At 43.9% G+C, this 18759-nt stretch overlaps 1 protein-coding gene across 1 annotated transcript in view; it reads left to right on the top strand.

The window, feature by feature from the left end:
- The window catches only part of ITGB5 (integrin subunit beta 5), a 116127-nt gene that overhangs the window by 21661 nt on the left and 75707 nt on the right, over nt 1-18759 (top strand). The window contains exons 3-4 of the mRNA XM_073305158.1: nt 1880-2084; nt 11680-11929. Coding sequence (XP_073161259.1) covers nt 1880-2084; nt 11680-11929 — 455 coding nt within the window. The remainder of the gene's footprint in view (nt 1-1879; nt 2085-11679; nt 11930-18759) is intronic.

The raw sequence follows: 18759 nt of genomic DNA, 5'->3' as shown, positions 1-18759 counted from the left end.
CATCTTCCTCAACATATACAGCTTATTTCTCCCCTTCCCCTTTAAAACACTCCATTTCCCACCTATTTCTGCTCCCACTTCCTCCCAGCGATCCCAGAATCTCTCCTCACTCTTCCTTTTATTAGAGAGACAAGGTGGGGCAGGTAATATCTTTTATTGGACCAACTTCTGTTGCTGAGAGAGACAAGCTTTCTAGCCACACACAGCTCTTCCTCAAGTCTTGGAAAGGTACTCCCAGCATCACTGCAATATTGTAAGGGACCATTCAAGGTAGAGTGGCCTGTTAACACCTCTGCAGTCCTAGGACAAAAAAAGAGAGTTACCGATTTTTCTTATAAGCCAAAAATCCAGTGTCTCTGTTCAGTCCATGATTTTTAGTGTCTGTGCAGAGCTGTTCAGCATATATAGAGTTGTGTGTAGTGGTCAGAGAGTTATAGATGGCGAGGCCTCTAGGGATGATGTTTTGTTTCTTGCATTTGCTCTGGAAGCAGATGTTGCTGTTAAGTTTTTCTTCTTTCTTCATGTTGTGGAGTTTCCATTTCAAATGGCTAAATTCAATATCTTCCATTGTTGTATGCAGTGTTGTAGCTGTGTCGGTCCCTGGATATTAGAGAGACAAAGTTTATGGCTTATAACTACAATCTGTAACCCACTAACCCCCTCTTTTTGTCCTAAGACTGCAGAGGTGTTAACAGGCAACTCTACCTTGAATGGTCCCTTACAGTATGTGCTAACTATTTATGTTAAACAATCTGTTCCACCTTGCATTTTACTGTGATCCTGGCAGTACATTTCCCAGACTTGAAGAAGAGCTCTGTGACACTTGAAAGTTTGTCTTTCTCACCGTGACTTCTGTGACAGACATGGAGCCCTAGTTACAGCTTTCATTTGATACCTTACAAGACACTCTTTATAGACAAATACTATGACAGCAATATGTTATGTGTAATGAGTTTGTCAGGCCTGTTAGGAGTTGCTGTCATAGAGCAAAAAGAAAAGGAGTACTTGTGGCACCTTAGAGACTAACCAATTTATTAGAGCATAAGCTTTCATGAGCTACAGCTCACTTCATCAGATGCATATCGTGGAAACTGCAGCAGACTTTATATATACACAGAGAATATGAAACAATACCTATTCCCACCCCACTGTCCTGCTGGTAATAGCTTATCTAAAGTGATTATCAGGTGGGCCATTTCCAGCACAAATCCAGGTTTTCTCACCCTCCACCCCCCCCCCCCCCACAATTTGTGTGGGGGGGTGGAGGGTGAGAAAACCTGGATTTGTGCTGGAAATGGCCCACCTGATGTGGGGGGGGGTGGAGGGTGAGAGAACCTGGATTTGTGCTGGAAATGGTCCACCTGATAATCACTTTAGATAAGCTATTACCAGCAGGACAGTGGGGTGGGAGGAGGTATTGTTTCATATTCTCTGTGTATATATAAAGTCTGCTGCAGTTTCCACGATATGCATCTGATGAAGTGAGCTGTAGCTCACGAAAGTTTATGCTCTAATAAATTGGTTAGTCTCTAAGGTGCCACAAGTACTCCTTTTCTTTTTGCAAATACAGACTAACACGGCTGTTACTCTGAAACCTGTCATAGAGCAGTGCCTCTTGATCACACCATACACTCCAGCTTTCACAACATTTCTGAAGAATTGTCCTCTCCCATATCCCCCCTGCTTTCTCACTGTTGCACTAATTTGATCTGAAAGGTTCAGTCCCTCTAGGTACTGGATGCATTGGCAGTGCAGCCAATCTAGATGACATTGTCCTCTCCCGCTCACCTCCCTCTTGCTGTAGATCGCTGCATGTCAAAACAAGATTCCCGTTGCGGAATTGATTTTTTTTCTCTTTTGTTCCTTCTCCAACTCCTAGGAATTCGGCAGCACAAAATTCATCACATCGAGGTGCGACTTCGTAGAAAACCTGATTACGAATGGCTGTGCGGGGGAACTTGAGACTCCCAAAAGCAGCATTAACATCATGGAGAATCTTCCTCTAAGTAGCAAGGGCTCCAGCTTGACCCTTTCGGATGTGACACAAATAATGCCTCAGAAGATCTCATTGAATCTGCGGCCTGGTGAGTTAACAGTGATGCTGACCTTTGTTCTGGATTAGAAGATATTTGAGGGGTGTGTGTGTGTGTGGTGTGTAAAATTCTGAGTAGATTTGAGATCTCAGGCCCTGATCCTGTAACTTACAACACAAAGGGGAACTGCTAAACCCACACAGTCCTATTGACTTCAGTCCACCTGTGCACTGTGGAGTAAGGGCCTCAGTATTTCTGCTCACTCGAGAGGGTACTCCTGTTATGGTGACCTCCAGATGAGTTAATTCTTTATAAAACCCTTATAAGTACTAGTCTTAATCCTTTATAAAATGTAAACGGACATTCTGAACTTCAAAATTAGTCAATTAAAACGAAAGTTCCTACACATAACCCCCAGCCTGATAATTGTTGTGGTTTACAATCATAATGTTCTAATTAACCACATTTAAAAACTGCTGGTCCCTGTTGCTGTGTGAAAGACCCAGAAAAATACAAATGGCAAGATCAGGGCTTTGGCTGTCACTGCCATAGGAGGTCTGAACTTGTGACCCCACGCCACCCGTTCCCCTGGAACTTCCAATTACAAAGCAAAGCATTTATAATTGAAAGAGCGGGACTCAGCCGTGGAAGCATGTTTGTTATTTAACGTTTCTTGCAAAGGGAAAAAAAGCTGTCGTGTGGGTTCAGCATTCTTACAAATACATTTGGCGTTTGGTGCGTAAGACCCTTTAGAGCAAAGCTAACAGCCGATATAAGCGCTTGCTTCGTCAAAGGAAAGTGGGAGTGAATCTGAGACCTGTCTTTTTGCTCTAGCTTTTTCAAGCATAGAGGTAAAGAGGAAGTATGTCGTTTTCTCCCATGAAGAGGGGGAAGATTGAGCTGGTGGCTTCTAGCGCCAGTGCGGCTCTAGGGCGTCCGTCGGTTTCTGCACGATGCAAGCTGTAACGTTACAAATATTCTAGCCCTTAAGGGTCTGAATAAACTCTTCCCACTGTGAATCAATGCAGTGCTCTCTTAGGGCTACTGACGTTGGAAAGTACCTTATTCTGCAAAGCAGCAGGCCCTAGTGTCTCAAGGCCAATACTGTTTTAAATTGGGCACCCAGTATTAGTGGATGCTTCTGAAAAGGAGCTCTTCCATCCCAGGACAGAGCCTCTCCAATCACTCTTTTGGCTGCGGTGATAAAGACTAAGCAGCCCAGGAGTAGGGAGGGAAGCATGGGCTTTGTCTACACTACATAGCTTTTAGCGACAAGATACGTTTGCCGACAAAATACTTCCACCCTCTACGAGCAGGTTTCGCGTTGTTGGCAGGAGAGCGCTCCTGCCAACAACGAACCGCTTACACTGCCACTCGCCATGGCAAAGCTTTTGTCTTTTGGGGAGAGTGGGGGGGCTCTTTTAAGCACCTGTCGTTCGCTTGGCAGTGTAGACAAAGCCATGGTCTGCTCTTGAGAGAGTGAGCGAATGCTGCTACTATAGTAGACAAATCACAGGCATGCATGGAATTGCTGCTGGCCATGCAGATGGTTTCTGGGACTTAGTGTTGTATACCAAATAAGTTTACTGTCGCAGAAGACCAGCTCTAATTCTTTTATGCTAAAGAGTTTCCTGAAGCAATTGCTGGCAGAAAACACTGTATCAGCAGAGCATTGCTTTCAAACCCTGACTCCCCAAAACCCTCCCTACCATGAAACTTCTTGTAACCAGCAAATTCCAGAGCTTCCCAGGACAGTTCTGCACAGTTTGCAACATTTAAATTGACCTTTTTATACTGTAGCTAGAGAGAAGGTGGTGGAACTCCCCCAGGCTGGCCTTTTAGCTACTGGCCAGTAGCCTTCAGAAATAAGAGCAGTTCTCCTGTTTGATAGGTACTCTGGTGGTAGAGTTTTGTGCAGAATGGGGGCAGGCTTCAGTTCTGACTAGATGTGCAATGCACACTGGCCTTTTTAGGATCACAATGTAAGATCTCATGCCTAGATAAGGCCTTCTTTATTGGAGAGAGGAGAAGAGGGAGGTTTGCAAGGGAGAGAGATGGTGGGAATGTTGCCATTTGGAATCCACTTGGCGCTGTCTTTACTTGTACAACTCGTAGGCGAAGGGTGCTTTAGAAACACCTGTGCTAGATATAACGTGTCTTTGGGGTTGCTGTGAACTGGTCTCTGTTTGTTTGCATGGCAGATCAATAGAAAGGAGCATTCCAAAATAGAGATTTAGGGTAGTGTGCGCCCTGCATCTCTAGGAGGCACAGCCCACAGCACAGTGGGAGGCAAAAATGATTTTAGTCCATCTTTGTGCTCTCTCTGTTCCGGGCTGGCTGGAGGCCAGTGCAGCCCCTGATGTAAACTAGCTACCCCAGGGGTTGCTCTAAGTTAAACCTGCTCTGTCTGGGCTGCTAGTGGGCATCTGTGTTACCTGAACTGTCCAGAATGCACATAGTTTTCCGTGCTATAGGGACTTATCTTTGCCTTTGGTGCACCCACTACTCCAGGGGGATTGTGTAGTGGTGCCTACCCAGTGTCTGAGCGGAGGAAATTCTTCCCCAGCCAGCTACAGGGCTTTCCCATCACCTGTATGCTGGCACAGCAGGGTATAGGGACCATTGCAGGGAGGAATAATTCTGGATGTTTGTAATGGAATCTCCCACTTTCATTCTTTTCCATTAACGTTGAGCAGGATCCCATCTCATTTAGGACAAATGATTTCCTAATCCTGTAGGTTAGCATCTCCTGTGGAAATTACATATTAATCCTTATGTAAGAATTTGAGTTCTGATGGTTTCACTTAATGGCAGGACAATAAATATGAAACAGAAAGGAAACAGCATTGTCTGGACTTTGCATGTGCTTCCAATTTTGTGTTACATCAGGAAACTTTGCATAAGTGTCTTAATACTTTGAAGATGAATCAACGTGTCTGTATCTTTGACTAGTAACTAGAAGCAGAACAGAGTAGATAGTTGGGAGGTATCAATCTCCAATCTGATCTATCCTTCTGACTCTCTCAAGGTATTTCTAATGTCCTAATACCAAATTTTCAAATCTCAGTGTGTAAAGTTAGATCCTAAATCTTGAGGCAGGCTCCTAGTTCAAAGTGGGATAACTCCACTGACTTTATGGGAGTCACTCCAGATTTACAGACATAGAAGGGGCATCAAAGTCAGGTGTGCAGTTTTTAACACCATGGTTTAAAGCTTGTCTCTAGCATTAATGCACCGTGCCCTGGTTGGCTATCAGAAATGTGAATGGTGGGAACATAGAGATGGAATTAAAAATATAAAATAGAATGCATGTTTTATTGGCCATTTAGCCCTAAGCATTACGAAATAGGACTAAGAGCGCTTTTGGGAGAACAGTTGCATTTCAGGGTACCTAGAAAGATTGTCACGTGCTAAATAAACAAGACAGATGCTTTCTCCACATTAAAGCCCAATGCATATAAATCTTCCTCTGCTCATTTTTACAGCAGTGAGGAGAAAAATTGCTGAGGTTTCATTCTTAAGTCAGGTAAAAGCAGTCTTTCTAGTTCTCAAATGAACTGTTTGAGACAATGTATCAGCAGTGTTCCTTAATTCAGGTTTAGGGAAAGTTTAAAATCAAAGCTCTGGGGGTTGTGGATTATTCCTGGGGGTGAAACTGTCTAGGAGTAATGGAGTGGAAAAGATGGACCAGTGTGCATCAGCGGTAACTCCATTGAAATCGATGGATTTATTAGAGTGAGAGGAGATTTGGACCCAGTATCTCACTCCTTCTCAGTGCAAGTCTTTCATAGATTAATTGATTCCTATATTTTAAGGCCAAAAGTGACCACTAAATCATCTAGTCTGACCTCCAGCATAACCCAGGCCATAGAATTTCATCCAATTACTGCTGTATTGACCCTCTTCTTGAGAGGAAGTGTGGTTTGCAAACTGAGATCAAAAAGGTAATTGCATCTCCATGTTCAAAGGTGTAGGTTGCAAGGGTCAAGAAGAAGTGTTGTTCCTTCATGTACAGACAGCATTGTTCAAGTGGCTAGGTATATTTAAAGGGGTTTTCTCCTTTCTCAGTGACTACTGCAGGGGTAAGGACACTTGATATAACAGACTAATCATCTGATCCTATACTGCAACTTCTGTGTTCCTCCATTTTTGAGGGATTTGAATAAGTTCTTTAAAACATAAGTGTGGCAATATGATCTAATAGAAAGAGCTGGTGACTGGGAGTCAAAACTTAAAAGGGCTTATACTTAAAGGTGCTTTCCCTGACTTGCTGTGGATTGTTGAACTTGTCACTTAAAATCTGTTTCCCTGTGCCAGATTCTTCCCTCTTATTTGGATGCATTTCAGAACCTGGGCCCCTAGCGTCACCTTACCATAGTGTTTCTATGAGCTTTAAGTAGAGTTTGTAAAGGGTTTTGAGGTCTTACGATGAAAGGGATCATTTTAGTGCAAGACGTTGTTAGTGGTGGGGTGACACTGGGTGGGGAGTGGAAGCAACCAGCGCTATGTTAGTCCCAGCTGAATGGATGAAAGCAATTCCATGTGCAGGTTGTTATTAAAATACTTTCACAGATTGTCGCTATATGCGTGGTGCTTTAGAAATGCAGCCCCTGATCTTGCAAACAATGACATGCTTAGTTTGCAGACTTCAATGGGACTGCTTGCACAGTGTAAAGTTTAAGCACATGGGTAAATGTTAGTAGGATTGTAGCCATAGAGAAGACTTGTTCCCTGCCTTGAGATCTACAGTTGTGGACTTATTCTTCAGTTATTTGGGTTATAAACACCCTGGGTGAAATCTTGGCCCCATGGAAGTCAATCCCAAAGCTCCCACTGATTTCAACTGAGACAGAATTTCACCCTATGACTGTAAAGTCCATATGCGTCTCTAGACGAGAGAAGAATACCATGCGAAAACTGCTCTTCATGCACAAAGGAAAATCCTTTTACCAATTGGAAAGAAAAAACCTGCTTGTTAACAGTTTTAGGGAGGAGTGGGGAAAAGGCTATTCTTTAGCTAAGCCTCCTGTCACATCAATCACTTCCACTGAATGCATATTTAGTGCTGCAGGTGAAATTGTTACTTAGAAGAATCTCGCTCAGTGCAGGGAATAAGGAAAGGATTGTAGCTTTAAATAAATGTTAATGATTAAAACATCTCTTGCTCTCTAGGGAAGAGACGGAAGCCATTAATGTGTCTGAAGATTAAACAGACTTGGACTGAGTTGTACTGTGTGTTTAATGTACAGTAGTTGTGACAGATCTTAAATTTATCATAGGTGATGATGTGAAATTAAATACATATAATTAAAGTGCCTTCAGTTTGTGTGCATCTCTTCAACAAGAGAGTTGAGAACCCCAGGATCAACTGGTCAAATGCCACCTCACGGATTGTGCAGTATTCCCCTTCCCTGCGATGTACAGAACCGCTTCTTCCTGCAGCAGTTGAACATGTTAGAACGGTGGGATAATTTTTGTGGCTGAGTTTAAAAGGTTTCATTCAAATTGGTTAGGTCCAAAACTTTATTTCTGAAAAGGCTGAACGTTTCAGCAGGAAATTCGTTCTGATTCTCACTTACATGTTCCTGTTTTTTCCTATTTAAAACTGATCCTTACAGCACTAAATTCAAACAGCCACGTCTGCAATTGGGGGCATCTGTTCTCCCACCCACCCCTTCAGTGTTGATAGGTATTGCACACATATCATTTTCCCTTTACCACCTCTCCCCACCAATATATATTTTTGGTAGCATGTTACATTTAGCTGATCAAACATAGCCCTCCTGAGAACTTTGTTTACTTGTAGGCCCTATGCAAATTCATGCCCTGTGGTGTAATGGCTTTCCAGTGCTACAGAAAGAAAATGGTATTTAAACAGAAACTTGGATTGGATGGGGGGAGTAGTTACTAGTATAGCATGCAGCCTCTTTGATACTCTTTGGTTTTGGCTTTTATGAGGCTTTTAGTGACACAGAAGTGTAGCTGATGTTTGTCTGTTTGCCATCAGGAGAGAGTTCTCCCACCAACAAAAAACTTTCATCCCCAACGAGCGCAACGGCTTTGTCCACAGGAGAACGCTCTTGCTGACAAAGCGCTGTTCACACCGGTGCTGCTTTTTGTCAGTAAAAATTTTGTCATTCAGGGTGTGGGGTTTTTTTTAACGCTCCCTGAATGACAAAACTTTTGCAGAGGAAGTGCCAGTGTAGACACATCATTTGTTTTAGAAGCTGTTATCTAGTAGCTACAACCTATAGTGCAATTGTTAATATAGAAACTGCCCTTCTTTAATAGCTATGCCTTTATCAGGAACTCTTCCTATGCAAGCCCCAGGGCAAAGCAGTTACATGTAATAAAAGGGCCCTGCTTTGGAAGTATCTCTTGAACTAGAGCTGTAGGGAAATAATTTAAATAGCTGTGGCTCCTAAACCAAGCTGCAAAATCTGAGTCTCCTCCTGGTTTTACCCATTGAATTCAATGGAGTTAGTCCAGTGGAAGAGAGGAGAATCTAGGATCTACACTGCTTGACAGTGATGCTTCATAACAAGCATAGGTACCAGGTTTTGCGCAGCTCCACGCGTGTTTGCCCATCAGTGATAAGACACTAAGGGCATGTCTACACAGCCCGTAGCAGGTTGGCAGACTTGGGCTTGCACTACCGCACTAAAAATACAAATGTTGACCTGGGCCGGGAAGCTCGCTGTCATGGGCTGCATAGAATACTTGCAAACCTAGACCAGCATCTCGACAGTTTTATCATCGGCGATTTGTTAGTCTCTAAGGTGCCACAAGTACTCCTTTTCTTTTTGCGAATACAGACTAACACGGCTGCTACTCTGAAACCTGATCTTATGACTGTCCTCGAAAGAGACAAAGTGTATAGTATCTTCGCTCAATGAATGGTAGAAACCCAACTGGGATCTATTTTCCTCCCAAACAAACAAGAAATGCAACATACATTTTTCCAGAAGATCTCTAGGCTACACTCCCAAGATGATGCTTTCCTTCTCTCTCAGTCCGACCATCTGAGCTTTGCCTTTCTTCTTTTATCACTCCTTCAGGTCATAGGGAAAATTCATCAGGATAGGGCACAAGTCATTTTCATCACCCCTATTTGGCCCAGATAATTTTGATTCCCGAATCTCCTTCTAATCAGCATCGAGTACTTTCCTAATCTCTTGACCCACAAGAAGAGCAGGATCAACCATTCCAACCCTAAAGTGCTTCATCTCCTGGCTTGGTTTTTGAACGGGCATTGACACCAGAACATTCTTGCTCTGAAGCTGTACCAAACCATCCTTAAGAATAGCAGAAAAGGTTCTACTAGGAAATAGAAGTGTTTGTCCATCTGGACACAGCAGAAATACTTATCTCCTGAGTCAGCAGATATTCCCCTTATTTTGGACTATCATCTTTCTCTCAAAATGGCTAGGCTTTCCCTCAGTTCTGTTCGAGTCCACTGGGCAGTAATGAGTGTGTTCTATCCACCATCAGATGATAATTTAATTTTCACTCGGCTGTTAATTAACAGATTCTTGAAGGGTCTAATCAGAAGCTTCTTGCCAGTAAGGAAACGTACTCCTCAGTGGGATCTAAACCTTTTATTTTCAGCACTCACTCAGCCTCACTTTGAACCATTAGCTATATGTTCTATGTCTCAATTGTCAATGAAAGTTGCATTCCTTATGGCTATTACTTCAGCCAGGAGGGTAGGTGAGCTGGTAGCCCTCATGGCAGATCCTCCATACACTTGAATTCCATAAGGACAAAGTCTCTTTACAACTACATCCAAAATTGACCCTCAGAGTAGTTTTGGAGTTTCACATAAACCAGCCAATCCACTTACCTGTGTTTTGGTTTTTTTCCCCAAAACCACATTCATCTGAGCAGGAGAGGAGACTTCATTCCCTCAGTGTACGTTGTGCTGTTGCCTGCAAAGGACAAAAGCAATCAAAAAATCACCTAGATTGTATTTCACTATAGCAGAATGAGTCAGAGGTCAAGCTGTAGTCTCCCAGAGGATCTCTAAATGGATCTTGGGCTGTATCCTGCTCTGTTACCCAATTGTTGCATCTTCCTCCCCCTCATGGATTGAGGGCTTATTCTACAAGAACTCAAGCAACTTCAGTGGCATCGCTTTAGGAAGTACCTTTACTTGACATTTGCAGGGCAGCCAAGTGGAGTTCCATCCACACGTTTGCGAGACGTTCTGCACTAGAGCCTAACTCCTCCACTGATGCATCCTTTGGGACAGAGGTCTCCAAATGACTCTGCTGTCTGCATCCTCACATCCTCCTCCAACTTGAGTACTGCCTGTCAGTCACCCACAGTGGAATACACATTGGAACAAGCACTCAAAGAAGAAGAGGAAGTTATTTACCTTGTGGCAACTGGAGGTTCTTTGAGATGTGTGGTTCCTGCCTGTATTCTACTTTCCGCCCTCCTTTCCTTCTACTTCGGGTCTTTATTGGATTTAATTGGGGAGGTGGTCAGTATGCTCTGCCCTTTATGCACTCAACATTGAGGAGGCCAAAAGCTCATGCGCGATCCAATGAACACTGCTTGCAAGAATTCTACAACTTGCGGTGCATGGAGTGCGTGCGCACACCCACAGTGGAATACAGATCGAGGCCACATATCTCAAAGAACTTCCAGTTACCACAGGTAAATACATTGCTCTTATAACTACAGCAGTCTTCTCTCTAATTCATCTTTCCTCCACTCCCAGTCTATCCAAAATGCCGCTGACATGATCCCTTCTCATGATCAGAGAGACTGACCAGGTCTCCTCCTTTCTTTAATCTCTTTATTGACTTGTCTTCTGCATAAAGTCCAGACTTCTTGTTTTCTCCTCCTTGTCTACATCTCTTGCCCTCCTTTCCTCCCACACTCTTCTCACTCCTTCTATTCCACTGAAGATTCTTTCTGGACCATTCCGTTTGTCTCTTTTGCCCATACCCACCTTGTTCCTTCATTGACTATGCCCATTCTATTTTGAACAGACCGCCAAATAAGGTTTGCCAAGGTCCCTATTTCGATAGCCTTCTAAAAATCTGCTCTATTCAATGAAGCATCTCAGCTGTGATCCATGCTGCTTCCTTTTCTTTCTGTATTGTTTTGGACCCAAGTGTGTATCTAGATTATAAGCATTTTGTTGTTTGTTTGACACAATATATACAGTGCTGCATATACTTAGGTGCTACCTAAACTAAAAATGAGGGACTCCTCACCTCCCCCACCAAAACTATATGTAGATACAGACTAGAGTAACATTTCTCAGTTCATATACATGGGAATGGATTTACAAAAAGCATGTTTAGCCTCCTTTCCCTCTCCCCTTTCTTGCTTATCTCCAGCTATTTCTGTGGTCAGTTTAGGGAAGGAATGGTATACATGTTGGAATGGGCTACAGCAAGAAAAGTGTGCTATCTGGATTTTGCATATATCAGTTTCACTTTGCAACAGGAAACTTAGCAGAACAGCTCCTATTTTCAACATGAATCCTTATGTCTATTGCTGTTGATGGTTACACTGATCTAGTAGAAGCAGAATAAATATGGACCCAGATTCAAAAGAGTGTGTGTTGTGGTAGGGGACTCTTTCTACAATGCAGTTCTTCTCAGTGCCTCCTACTGTTCTATTCCTGCAGGTGACAAGACCTCCTTCCGAGTGCAGGTTCGTCAGGTAGAAGACTATCCTGTGGATTTGTATTACTTGATGGATCTCTCGCTATCCATGAAGGATGATCTGGATAACATTCGGAATCTGGGAACCAAGCTGGCTGAGGAGATGAGAAAGCTCACCAGCAATTTCCGGCTGGGGTTTGGGTCGTTTGTGGACAAAAATATTTCTCCTTTCTCCTACACAGCTCCGCGATATCAAAACAATCCCTGCATTGGGTAAGTGTTCTCTGGAGCCCCACTGACCAGTTGTGATGCAGGCTTCAGTTGGGGGTGGGTGGGGATGCAGGCTGAGAGAGGTAGTGTTTCCTAGTGGATAGAGCACTGGATTTCATCTTGGGAGACCCGGATCTATTCCTGGCTCTGCTACTGGCCTGCTGGGTGCCTAGGGCAAGTCACTTCCCCGCTGTGTGACTTCCCTGCTCAGTTTCCCCATCTGTAAAACAGGGGTAGTAATACATACCTTAGTTTGAGCTCTACTGATGAAAAGTGCTATATAAGAGCTAGGTGGTATTATTATTTATTATTATTAGGCTGGCATATGTCCTGTAGAGTAGAGATGCCAGGCAGTTTTCTTTGTTTTATGGTGACTTGCATGATCTTTCACATTTGCAAGATTGATAACACCCTGCCACAGCTCTCTGACTAGCTGCAGGCACTATGTTAGTGAACCTGCTGGATGAAATGACGTGTCTACTTCGGGTGATTATGGGACTACTGCAGGCAACTGCTCAATCAGCATGCATCAGTTGCAAGCTGCGTCTTCTTGCTGACTTTTCTTTGACAATGGTTCCATAAGATCCTTTCTTTCCATTTGGGTTACAATACTGAGCATTGTTTAGGAACTGAGCAAGCAAATACAGCTCACTGTTTTTCTTTACAGCGCATTTACATTCAGGGATAGCACTCGGTCCAATCAGCAAAATTCCAATATGGATTTTAACTCGCCCTTCTTCCTCTCCAACTTCATGATGGTTAAGCTCTGTCGTTCTTTCAGGCACATCTCCTCCAGTTATGGAAAAATACAATATAAGGAGTCTTTCCACTGGCTTTGATGAGCATTTTTGTCTCAGGCCCTATGTAATTCCACCAAAAAATACTCTGTCCGTTGCCCACCTACGTAATTCTCATTGCAGGTTCAGTGGTGTTCTCCTGGGCCATTATTGAAAGATTTGATTTGTTGTTGCTGTTTTAGAGTCAGCTGGATTACACACATTTATGTCCAGATTTTCAGAGGGGCTGAGCACCCACAGCCACACTGTTGTAATGCTCTAGTGCTATACAAAGAAGGACAGCTTTTTACAGCTCAGGAGCAGCAGAACATCAAGATGTGCAAAACCCCCACTTTATAACAGACTCTTCAGTGCAGTTGAATGCTCAGATGAAGGAGTAGACATAGGTGTGGTTGGAGCAAAGGACCAGGAGGCAGGAACTTCTGAATTCTAATTCTGCCTTGACACTGACTCACTCTGTGGCCCTCAACAAATCACTTCAGCTTCTTTGCCTCCCCTTTCTTTTCTTTAAAATGGAGACCACATTAATACTTGCCTACCTTACAGGGGTATTGGGAGGACTGGTCTTAGGAGGACTAATGTATGCTTCTGAAGTATTTTGAAGATAATGAGCTAGAAACTGTTGCTATTTTTTTTTTCATTCTTTAATGATGATGCTGGGTATGGAGCGGGTGGAGAGAGTATGGATGGAGTCCGGAAGCTATTGCTCATCCATACAGCTCAGTTGTTAGCTCTGCAGTCATTTCAGAGCCTTCCTTGCTCTGGTTTGCTCTGCCTAGAGACTCTGGGCCTGAAATCTTCCATCTACACCAGTGTAAAATAGAGTAAATTTGTAGAATTATACCAGAGGAAGACTGGTCTAAGTGAGAGAAGAATCAGGCCCTTAGAGTCTGGCTTGGCAGAAAAGGAGAGGAATGTTAGTGCATTTTCTGACAGGAATTTTGTTTATTTGCTGGACATGTGAACACCCTCTGGCCATCAAACCCCCTCCCGCATTTGTTTTGGGGGCACCAACTACATGTGGTGTTGTGCTATTGTGAAAAAGGCCAGATGCTCCTGCTTTAGACACGTGGGGTGAGATTTTTCAAAAGTGCTCAGCATTAAACTAACACTCTCCCATTAAAGTCAATGATAAAACTCCAATTTACTTCAGTGGGAGTAGTGTTAGATCAATTCAGAGCACTTCTGAAAATCCCACCCACAGCAACTCTTGACCCCTTGACCATGAAAATGCCAAGAACAGTTGTGTTCCTGGAGCCAGCAGTCTCTGGGAAAACTTTTGGTTGGTCAGTGCTTCACATTAGTAGACATGTTTTCATATGTGTAGCTTCCAAATTAATTGTGATGGTCTGAGGATGTGCTGTTCCCATCTGGATTATCTCACTCAGGGCCAGGAGTCAACTCAAAGTGGGTGAACTGTTCTTATGAGCTTCTGCTATCTTAGGCCAAAGACCATAAAAGAACAACATTTCTTGTGAGATTTTGGCACCATCCAACTCTTAACTGAAAAACATTTGCTGTCTATTTTGGGTTTGATTTGGAACCAAAATTACAGGTCTGGCTTCAGAACCATGGGTGCGAATGTGAACTGCAATCCTCAATTCAAAGATGACATGAGACGTTTTGGCTGGCCTCTAACAATGAAACTTTTGGGGGGAGGGCGGGGGGAGTAATGTCAGGTGGTCATTGAAGGCATGTTGAATGGCTTGTGTGAGTGGGTATGCTGATGCAACAACTCCTCCCTTGGCCAGGTGGAGCACTGCACCAGAGTTCACTCAATCTGTTAGGACAGTCAGTCATCTCCTCTTGCCTGAATCTCTGTGGTAGTCCCAATCGGGCAATGAAGGGTGTTAGCCTCAGGCCTGCTGCGGTGTGTGGGTTTCCCCCTTATAATTGGCGAGGTCAATGGGTCCTTGTGCTTGGGGGGTCTGGAAACCCCTTCAGTTCTTATGTCTCCCAAGGATCCAGTAGGGGATGAGGCCTGCCAATTCCACTGGGTTCCAGCTCAGGGCCCTTAGGCAGGAAGAATCAGGCCTCAGCAACTCCTCGCACTGTGCCCTGAGCTCCTTCCTACCTCCCTTGGTTTCTGTAGGCTTCTCCAGCTCATAGATGTGATTGTCCCTTCTCTGGGCACCTTTTCAGTTGCTTGCTGGCTGGAATTTCCTTCTTTAGCCTGTTTGCTCCTCTGGCAGCCGCCCCACCTACGGTGACCAGATGAAATGGACAAAATATCGGGACACATGGGGGAAGCAAAATAGAAAAAAAGAAAGAAACGCTGGAGTGGCCAAAGCCGCAATATCAGCCGTGCATCAGTCGGGACGCAGGACAAAGAACTAAAAATCGGGACAGTCCCGATTTTATCGGGACGTCTGGTCACCCTAACCCCACCCCTCTGCTCTCCAGATCTTTTTTTTCTCCCAGCTGCTGTGGGGCTGCCAATCAGGGTTGACTGGCAGTTCCTGCATTAGCTCCTGGGTTGCCAGGCCAGAATAGGGTATATACACCCCAGGACAGGTTGGTTCTCATGCCCATTAAATGTTGGTGTAACTCCATTGACGTCAATATCCTTACACCAGATTTAAGATTTGACTGTAGGGATACACTTTGGAAAATTAATCCAAATTATCTAACAGTGTGAATTTAAAGTGGATTAGTTAAACCGCATTAAACCCTTGTGTGGAGGCACTTATTCAGAATTAAAGTGGCCTTCATTCAATTTAGCTTAAAGTAAAGTATCCTGTGTTGCCAACTTTGGGATGCTGATGCAGCGAAAACCACACTGGCTGAGGATGAACGCTTGGCTCTGGGGATGAATGTTTTCTTTCACTCTGAAGGCTGTCCTGGGTCACTCAGTCAAAGCCCATGCTTCTGAATGCTGTGCTCACCTGATGCGGTCGACAAGGCTCCAGGGCATAGGGATGGCTTATTGCCACCAAGATATGGGATACCCAGGGCGTACATGCTCAGCCATCTTCACTGCCATTGTCTCACATTTCTGGCAGGCTGGGAAAGGGATTTAAATCAGATCTGCAAGAGCTTGTTGAGGTACAGATAAGATACGATTAAATTAATTATATCCAGTGAAATGCAGTGCTAATGAAAGAGACATTGGGAGGGTGAAGGGGGAATAAGAGGAAGGGGAACTGAGTATGCAGTGAGAAGTTGCAAACTGTTGCAGTCCTTTAATTAAATCAGCCTAGAGCTGCTGCCTTCTTCTTTCCCATCGTGCGCACATTCCTGTTAGATCGGACTATCTTTATATCATAACATTCTTCACCTTTATGAGGTGTCCAAAGCAGCTGTGGGGGGTTGGGAAGAGATTTAAGAGGCATTGAGAAATCTGAGTGGTTTGGCTGGAATGCCTGCTTCAGGGTTGTTCTTTCTCCTCTTGTCTATTTGTTTGTTTTCCTCTGGATCGCCATTGTACCCTGATTGCTGCCATAGAAGTGGATTGCATTGCCATGTTTACCTTGCAGAGCACAGGTTGTTTGCTTATTAGGGAGTTAGGTCTTTTCGGTTGGCTGTTTTTAGACACATGTAAAAAATCCCGAGCTCTCTGCCAACTGGCACCCAAAAAACTGCAGCCAGGAGTGGAACTGGGGGCACAACTGTTTTGCCCCATTCCTAGCTACCCAAAAGCAGTAGAGTTCCCACTCTGCAGGCTTTCTGGATACTGACTTGCAGATGGTTTCTGGAGCAGGATTTAGAGATTGCAGCTGATGTGGGGTGGCCCGTTTCTTTCAGCGCTTACTGTGCTGAGCTGGGTATGAGCTCTGAATCGCCCCAAACTCTGAACGCTCACGCGATGTGTGTGTGTGTGAGTAAGTCCGAGCTCTGGTGCTTTTGCAGTGTTAATGTGTGCCTTGTTTTGGGTTACATCCCAAGATCCAGGATTTGGCCTCTAAGAATATGAACAGAAACCCAGCATCACTCACCTGAAGATCTGAATTGTCACAGGGACAGTATTAAAAAACCAGGACCTAGGAAACAATCATCTTTATGCACTGGCATGTACAATGTCTTGACATGAACAGTGTAAAGGCTTGGGGAGCATGCGGTGATGATGAATATATGCTATTTATTTCTATTTCCGTGGTCTGTTTCTTATTTTGCTGCTCTCCAGAGCCCACATCTCTGGCTCAGTCAGGTTCATGTCAACAAGTGACTATCGTAAATTTCCATAAAACTATGTGTAGGGGGAAACGAACACACCCAGTGCTAACTCAGCATCTTCTCCCTGCCCTGATGTGCACTAGCCTGGGGCTCTGGTGATGTGCCAAGATGAGCAGATCTCAAAGGTGAGAGGGTCCTCAGCTGATAGAATCTGACTACTAGCCCCCCAGGCATTTTACTCAGAGCCAGCAATAGGAGCCTCTTGCTGAGCCCCAGATAAGTCAAGGCTTTGAAGAGCACAAACACCTTGAGTTGCCCCTATAAGTGAATAGGAACCCTGAGCAAAAGCTTGATCACAAGTGATCACACCATGCTATCCCCTGTACATATAGCAGGCCCCTCTGAGCTGTTGTTTATATCCTCTTTCTTCTCTTCATTCTTCCTGTGCGCCATCATGCATTTTAAATCGGTAGGCAAATATGTACATACGAACATAAGAATGGCCATACTGGGTCAGACCAAAGGTCCATCTAGCCCAGTGTCCTGTCTTCCAACAGTGGCCAATGCCAAGTGCCCCAGAGGGAATGAACAGAACAGGTAATCACCAAGTAATTCATCTCCTGTCACACAGCTTCTGGCAAACAGAGGCTAGGGACACCATCCCTGCCCATCCTGGCTAATAGCCATTGATGGACCCATCCTCCATGAATTTATCTAGTTCTTTTTTTTTTTTTAACCCTACAAAGCTAGAAACCTCACTGGATGATTTGTTCCCTTCTGCATGTAGGGTACCCAAGGTAGATGATGTCATTGCACACAATACAATCACTACTGTAAAGTGCACTTACATATGGGTATGTACATAGCAGTGTGATAAATACCTGAAGTTCAGTTAAAAGAGCTTATCCTTGGTCCCTGGAGACTGAACATTGTACACCTGCATTCATGACTGGCGAGTAAGGAATCTGAATTCTCAGTGGGTTATGTTAAAAAAGAATCTTCGGCCTATTAAAAGCATCTTTTAAGCTATGTTAAGTCAAATGGTGCCCTGAATATAAAGCTGGCACCAAAGGCCTTTAATTGTTCTCTTGGGTTATTTTACAAGTTAATAATGAATCAGTAAAAGTCTTACTCTCTAGACTCACTTACTTTAAAATCATTGGTTTTTTCTTCCCCTCCCAAACCCCCGTGCATTCACTGTTTTTTCCACGTAATTAACCTAGCACTAAAAGATAGTCTCTGTTTAGGCTGCAGAATGTTAGCTAATTGGGTTTGAAGTTGTTAAACTGTGAAAATCTCCTACCCCAGCAAAACAGGTTGAGAGCTAAAGCTGCAGTGCTTACACATGTGATGTGTTTTGTGAGACACAATCAATTGGGCTGAAGATATTAACTCCAATCAAAACCTAGTGCTTGAGCCAAAAGCAGAGTAACATGGTGGAATTGGCACAGGGGCTGAAGGGCATTCTAATCCCAACTCTGCCACTGACTTACCCGGGGACTGGGAAAACTGAGATAATAGTTACTCACCTGCCTCAGATTGATGCTGTAGGGATGAATTAGTTCATATCTGTGTGGTGCTTTAAATGCAATATCAATAATAAGGATGATTATCAATTTGGAAAACTGCTTAGGTGTCATGAATGTCACGTAATGTAAGCATGTTAGACATCAGGGTGGAAGTGCTCAACCAGGAGTTGGCAGTGTTTCCTAGACATCATGCTAATCTGTGACATCAGCTGGGTCCAGAGCCCTGAGCCTTCTGGTTTATCATGCTCAGATCTCTGGTTCATTGCTTTGTTTTGTCTTTCTAATATCGCTTACATGGTGCAGCAGCTAGTGTGCTGTAGATTCAAACAGTCCTAAGTGATAAAGCAATCCTAGCCCTATCATACAGGAGCCAAAACTTAACGGCGAAGCCCAT

Source organism: Lepidochelys kempii, chromosome 11 (genome assembly GCF_965140265.1).
Source record: "Lepidochelys kempii isolate rLepKem1 chromosome 11, rLepKem1.hap2, whole genome shotgun sequence".
Lineage (NCBI taxonomy): Eukaryota > Metazoa > Chordata > Testudines > Cheloniidae > Lepidochelys > Lepidochelys kempii.
Note: the sequence above shows the minus strand (reverse complement) of the source record. Positions and strands in the feature narration are given on the sequence as shown.